The sequence below is a fragment of the Glandiceps talaboti genome, chromosome 2 (assembly GCF_964340395.1).
Source record: "Glandiceps talaboti chromosome 2, keGlaTala1.1, whole genome shotgun sequence".
NCBI lineage: Eukaryota > Metazoa > Hemichordata > Enteropneusta > Spengelidae > Glandiceps > Glandiceps talaboti.
The window spans coordinates 12870697-12878407 of NC_135550.1; the positions used below are offsets into that span (position 1 = coordinate 12870697).

At 34.9% G+C, this 7711-nt stretch overlaps 1 protein-coding gene across 1 annotated transcript in view; it reads right to left on the reverse strand.

The window, feature by feature from the left end:
• Nucleotides 1-7711, reverse strand: part of LOC144444428 (transmembrane protein 144-like) — a 9131-nt gene continuing 1420 nt past the window's right edge. The window contains exons 4-10 of the mRNA XM_078133843.1: nucleotides 5311-5410; nucleotides 3555-3635; nucleotides 2718-2877; nucleotides 2008-2105; nucleotides 1681-1778; nucleotides 903-1120; nucleotides 1-135 (exon numbers count right to left, since the gene is read on the reverse strand). Of these exons, the coding sequence (XP_077989969.1) occupies nucleotides 1-135; nucleotides 903-1120; nucleotides 1681-1778; nucleotides 2008-2105; nucleotides 2718-2877; nucleotides 3555-3635; nucleotides 5311-5410 (890 nt within the window). The remainder of the gene's footprint in view (nucleotides 136-902; nucleotides 1121-1680; nucleotides 1779-2007; nucleotides 2106-2717; nucleotides 2878-3554; nucleotides 3636-5310; nucleotides 5411-7711) is intronic.

Sequence of the window (7711 nt, forward strand, 5' to 3'; positions counted from 1 at the left end):
TCATTTTGATAAACCTGACATCACAGCCCCAGTAATTGTGATGGCAAAGGTTAACATTAAAATCAAAAGATTTCTTTTGCCTTTGATTTCCTTGAATACCACAACTCCCCAGATTGCAGCAATAACAGTAGGACCCTGAAAGAAATGGCGAAATATATATCAGAAATTATATGCATAATATGGACATAAAACAAAACATATATGTCTATATTAAACTTACTATCCAGTTTGTGGTGGCGATACCTTGAATACCAGGTATACAAAAATGTGACAGCTCAGTTCTTAAGATTTGGGAAATACATTCATACGTAAATTAAATTTATGTGAATTAATGAGTAACATTTCCAGATATGAACTGAATGAAAATAATGAATTTTGCTTAACTGTTAGAGGAAAACAAGAATTTTGGTCAAATGATACTGCAGGTAGGTGTTAAATTACAAATTTCTGATTATCCACAAGTGTTCTGTTGTCTTTGTGGAATTTTTGTAACAAAATGCTTCAAAACACCAATAGGAAAAGTAGAGATGATTTATTTTGGAGATTTTGCCAAAAACATATTATTACATTTACAAAACCTCCAAAACTGAGCTGTACTATCAATATACATTATAACTTTCACGATATTACTATGAAATTTGAGAAATTATATAGTAGTTTTGTCCTAATAAAATCCTGGACATAGAATGTTTGAACACCACACATTTGATAAACGAAGTTAACTACTAAAAGGTTTATTTCATTATTAAGTAATAACCTTTTGTATTGTTCCATACATTGTAAAGGAGGTAGGTGACAGATTAAGCATAATGGAACTAAAATTCAAAATAATTTCTCAAATATTTTCTAACTGTAATTTGGAAAAAAATGATAAATTCAAATAATCGGATTACAATACTTACTGTGGCAATGATCGGAAAACTAACAGATTGTCTAAGGATGGAATTAGCCACAAACCATGCACTTTGTGCTATACCCCACATCACTCCTGATATAAAGGCAGGTAATATCAGCTTGGGAAAGATCCTTGGCTTATTTCTCATTAAGATACAATAACTTATGAAATATATTGTACCAGTTGCATAAATTCCACAAAAGTGAGCAAACACGTAATCCAAACCTACAGATATGTAAATAAATTTAAAGTGGAACCTGCATCCACATCCTCATGAATGAACAATTATCACTACAACTTTAGCGATTATTATTATAATATATTCTGTCTCAGACACCTTTTGGCATAATTTCCCCAAAAGGGATTTTAAAAATTAAAAAGCAAAAACTTACTGTGTGTGGAGTCAAATAATGATGTTTTAATACTATCATAATGATGTACTGTATCCCCTGATTCTATACAGCCACTCATAATTAAAAAAAAACCACAGTAAATCTTGCAGCTCAGGCACATTTACATTCACACAGCCCTTGTCTGGGTTGCATCATATACACAACTGACTTAAAGATGGCCATCTTTGATCAATCTGAATATTCTCTCTTTTTTATAGTCTTATTATTCAATATGATTATATCATAAAATCTAAACTTCCTTGCAAACTGTACCACACTTTAAGTTCAAAGTGTAATCACAAACTTGTGTTGATAAAAAGGAAATATGAAAACAGGGTCTTCAAATATTTTTGATTTTATCTACTTTGCCACGATTAGTTCTTTCATCCTTACCATTGGTACTTGCCCCATCAACATTGTCTTGTATCCATACACAGGGTGTAAAATTCAATCCATACAGACAGCCAGCAGAAATAGCCAGCACACATCCACTACAGCAATAAAACATACCAGGAAACTCTTTAACAGTGGACTGATTGAAACAACCTTGGTAGATCTACAGCAATCATTTAAGAATAACAATCCTGTCACTTAGATCAAACCCAAATGGAAATCTATAGCATCGTATTATATGTGTTTGTGTGTATTTATCTTTGTATGAAAAATATCTATGGGAGAATTAAGTGCATTTTTTTGAAAGTTATATTAAAGCATGCTTACATAATTCTCTTCTTCATCGGTGATAATTTGTCAATCCATGATACATCGTTTTGTTTGTCATTGGATGACACTTGTATTTCATCAGATATTTGCACATGCTATACCGGGAAACAACAACATACAATTTAGTTTAGTGCTCCTATATTGCATAATAATGGAGAATAATAGCTAATTGTGGCTGCAGCATCCATCACACAAAGAAATTGAAAAGTGAATGAGTTCATCAGGGTGACCCGTTTTCTTTCTGTGTTTCTCATGACCCAACCAACCCTATATTTCTTCTTTCAATCAATGATTTTTGAGACAGAAAAGAACCAGTTATCCCTGATACCATGATGGCAACACGAATCTGGGTGGGACCTAAATTTATGAAACAAATAATTCATAGTTTCCCTCTAACTTGATTATGAAGTGAATGCATTACCATTATATAATAAATACTCTAAGACTTTTGCTTCTACTTTTTTTAACCAAATAACTATTAACTCCTCATGATGATGATGATGATGATGATGATGATGATGATGATGATGATGATGATGATGATGATGAAAAAACAGAGGTCAACATAATGGTCACTTTAAGAAAACAGTGATGCAACAATTATTATAGCTGCAGCATCCAACTTGGATGGAAATTCAAATATGCATGTTTGCATTACCAAGTGTTTAATTATTTCAGTGCATGACTTCAAAAGTGAAGTGAAATACCTCTTCCTCTTCTCTTACGGATTGAATGTTATCATCATTGCTGACATTGTTATCATTATCAGGTGGGTCAGTTGAAGAACCAGTGTAGTGAATTGTTCTTTCAACCGTAGACTCTGTTGGGTTAACAGTCTCACTTTTAACCAGTAGAAATCCGATAACCCTAAGACATCAAAATATATTCTCAAACTAGAAACAAATAAATCAAAACAGACTGAAATCACACTGGCAGTTCTGCCTAGTCTCAAAGGAGTATTGATTGTAGGGCTATCCCTAGTCTCAAAAGAGTATTGATCGCAGGATTCTCCATGGTCTTAAAAATGTGTTGACTTCAGGATTCCCATGATTATAAAAAATGTGCTGATCCTAAATATGTGCTGCTTTTAGGATGTGCTGATTTCAGGATTCTCAATGTCTTAAAAATGTGCTGATTTCATGATACTCCATGTTATTAAAAATGTGTTGATTTCCGGATTCTCCATGGTCTTCAAAATGTGCTGGTTGAAGGACTCTCCCTAGTCTTAAAAGAGTGTTGGTTGCAGGATTCTCCATAGTCTCAAAGGAGTGTTAAACAGAGGGTTTTATCTTAGTCTCAAATGAGAGCTGATCCCAACATTCTGGTCAGTGATTAATATTCATGAGCAGTCAATGAATATTCATTATGTATTTCAATTGCAAGTAACTATCAATTGTACCATGTCTGTAATTTATGTAAATATGAAGCTCATTAGAAGTAATTATTGAAGATTACTTTCCGAGTACTGGTTGGTAACTGACCAGCATCTGGCCATGGAGAACCCAAGGAAAACTAACAGAGTGAATGAATATCATTATTCTTACCCGAAAACTGCTAAACCCACTGCAACATAATTTAATATCTCGTCAGAAGGTTTTTGTGGATGTAATCCAAACCAACCAAACCTGTCATCAGGAATAAAAAGGAACAAAAAAGTGTACATGGTTATGACTTTTAATTAAAGTTCAGATCAGACAGTAACAAAATTCCCTGACCTTTTCTACAAATCTATCAATTCTTATACTTGATGTACAAGTTATCCCCAAATTTGTTTGCATAGCATTATTTCAATGTTTGGTCAGAAATATTTCAATATTACTCCCCAAGATTGTATGTCATTTAGCCGAATTCTGGGGCCTTGACACACAAAAATATTGGAAAATAAGGGTAATCATACCAGCACCAGCTGCATATTACATATTTCATACTCTTCAGAGCAAATGACAATATACGTATTGTCATGATGTAGAACATCAAGATTGTAAAGTCAATATTTTAGGGTTCAAATGCATGCAACTTGGCTTGCAAGCAATAAAAAATTACAATATGGTGCAATTTGATTGGTATTATGACAAGAGCTTAAGTTGTTTCACATGTGCAGTGCTTGGTTTTCATTATTGGCAAATGTGAATATACATCTGCTGAGAGGATATTTTATCATTACAACCATGATATGACTGTGGTAAACAAGGTAACAGGACAAACCCCCCCCCCCCGACAAATTCCCCCAGACAAGTGCCCCACGGACAAATGCCCACGTAGGACAAATGCCCCCCAGACAAATGCCCCCAACAAATCCCCACGGTAGGACTTTTGCTCACAATTCAACCAATAAAGGCATGTTTTTATTAGGGTTACTTAGCATTTCTACTACAGTGTGATTGAAAGACGTGATTTCAGTCGATGTTCTTAAAATTAAAAATACGGTTTTATCACTTAATATTTATACAATCAGATTCCAGAGTTCTACACAAATCGTTGCTGATTTCGAGAATCGTCATGTGCTTGAAGTTTTGAGGGGAATAGCCCACAACCTCCTATTTTGAATATTATAGTAATATTTAGTATTTATGCAATCAGATTCTGGAGTTCTACACATAAGCAATTCATATTAACTACCTTATTTAAAAATCAAATCCCGTGTTTATCATACTTCGTTGGTTGTATTTTTCTTTATTGTCATCACAATTTCAGTCTCATGTCTGAAATAAAATGTGTATGTGTATATAACAATGACTGTTTGAGTTAAGTCATTTTTAACATAAGTACACCACCCGATCGCGAAATCACTTTATAGGCACGCTTTTGGTAATAATACAATAACAGTGATAAAACCAAACCATGCCCTATTTCGTCGAATTCAACATTTTTGAACATCTTCTGTCCATTCTATTCGTCCGTTATACAATAAAAGTGATAAAACCATATTTTAAGTGTACTCCCAAAATCTGGATTTTTTGGATCTCTATCCGTAGGCAATGACAATCCTACCGGGGACGTTTGTCCAGGGGACATTTGTCCTACGGGGGCGTTTGTCCGGGGGCATTTGTCCGGGGGCTTTTGTCCGGGGGGCGTTTGTCCGGGGGCATTTGTCCTAGAACCGGACGCCATGATAAAATTATTTTATAAATTAAAAGTCCAAAATAAATATCAAATTTTCATCCATATGGTCACTTTGAACTGTCCATTCAAAACCTTATCACTGTTGTATCAACATGTTGCAACAAAAGTTTTGTTATAGTGGTAGAAAACGAAGCCTTGATTACCAGAGTAATAAAAACCACTTTTCATATACTTTACCTGCCACTGGCCCAACCCATCAATAGATTCAGTGAGCACCAGATGCATAGTCCTAACCCTAGACCAATGGTTCTGATGATTGTCACCACTGTTACACTACCTGTATGGACAGACATAATGACAGACAGGCCAATAAGCTTTGACATACATACATACATACATACATACATACATACATACATACATACATACATATAGACAGACAGACAGACAGACAGACAGACAGACAGACAGACAAACAGACAGACAGACATGGGCATACAGACACAGACAAAAGTACATGCCAATAGACAGACAGTAGATAGACGGACAGACAGACAGACAGACAGACAGACAGACAGACAGACAGACAGACAGACAGACAGACAGACAGACAGAAAGAAAAACAGACAAACTCATCATACATACATACATGCATACATACATACATACATACATACATACATACATACATACATACATATAGACAGACAGAGACAGACAGACAGACAGACAGACAGACAGACAGACATACATGGGCATACAGACACAGACAAAAGTACATGCCAATAGACAGAGACAGTAGACAGACAGACAGACAGACAGACAGACAGACAGACATGAACTCATCAACAAAGGATAAATATGCTGATAAAGAGACCAATGTCTGTACATTGTATTGTAAATGAGCATATTTTCTTTGTCATTGAAATAATTTCAACAATTATGTAATTTTTCAACGTTATCAAAGCAATGAATGCTGTTAAAAAAAACCCAAATAATTGCATCCATCACTAATATTATAGTTACATAATTAGTGGCAATGAAGAAATATGTGCTTCTTGCTCTTAACTCTTACCAATTATTCTAAATTATAATATACCAGTATATTGATAGTGCAAAGCGAGAGATCTAAGTGGTCTAGAAATCAAATTAACCATTCTATATAATCATGATAATAGGGATATCTGCGAAGGTGACATTACTGTCCAACTTGTGATGTTTACAAGTAGTGCTTAAAGTATTTCACTTTCTCGTCTGTTCTAAACATCAGCGCCTGTGAGTACCATGGTAGTGAACTCAGAGAAAGATTTTCTGAATGAGACAGGGCAGTTTAAGGGAAGTTATGAAGGGAATTTCAAATATCTTCAAAGGCAGTTGAGTTATTGGGTGTTTGTACAAATCAGTGCCAAAGGATAATAGCAACATGTACGGGTTCTTCACTCTGATGGAGAGGAAAATGTATGTGTTCTGCCATAAAAATGATGCAAGTGTAAGATCTTACACTACACTTACCACTTATCTAAGTAAAACTTGCCTACGATCCTGTCCCATAGTATTGTTTATCAGTCTGAATAGGAAAACCCCAAACCTGATAAGTTTACTGGCATTAAACTCACCCTGATATATGTAATCATCCTGCCACTGTGTCTATACGCTTAACACTTCAAAGAATGGTAAAGCATGTCATATTCCAACCATTCAAGTGATATGTTGAATCAAACAGGTTTAATAACTATACTTTTAATGGGCTGATCAATATACAGCTTATCCCTAAAAAGGAGAATCGGATTACATAAACCCAGTCACTGCACAGTTAGAACTAAATAACAGTAATAATAATAATAATAATAATAATAATAATAATAATAATAATAATGTTTTGTTTTTTTAAATAGAAATTTCCCACTCTGTACTCACAACGCTTTACAGTTATTACCCCTGACACGGATCTATAATGACACAACAGCCCAATTGCCATCCTCAACTCCCTGGGGAACATACAATCCATTGGACTCTCTATGAGCACATAGGATTAAGCATTCACATTGCAACTTCTATCCTACTAAGTCCCAGATTGAACAGCTGGGTTGACTGAGGTACAATCACTGTTCAAAATCTTGCCCAAGAACTAACCATTCAGAAACAAATGGCAGTGACAGGGCTTGAACCTGCAACCTGATTCCAAGATGGCAACTCTAACCAAATTCTCATCATGACTCCACGGTTGTATGCCCGATAGACAATGGCCATGTTTAGACTTGATTTGGTTCAGATCAGCTGTCAAAAGATTGAAAGTAGCTCTATTTTTATGTAAATTATTGAAACTCAGGTGACCAAATAAGACCATGAAACCTAATTTAGTTAATTATCTTGTTTTTTGTATTTCAATATACTGGTATAATATAATAGCAATACAGCACATTCTGGGGATGATATACCACTTGGTTTTGACCAGCGAACTCAATATATGCACTCACTATCACTTGGGCATATAAATTCACTGGTCAAAATAATATTGTATGTACCATTCCCAGGGGGCAAGCTTAATTTTGCCCTTACTTTTACTCCCCATATCAGGGCAATAAAGTGTTAAGTACAGTCTGAGTAGTTGAGCTTATAGCATTTATTGTAGCATTGA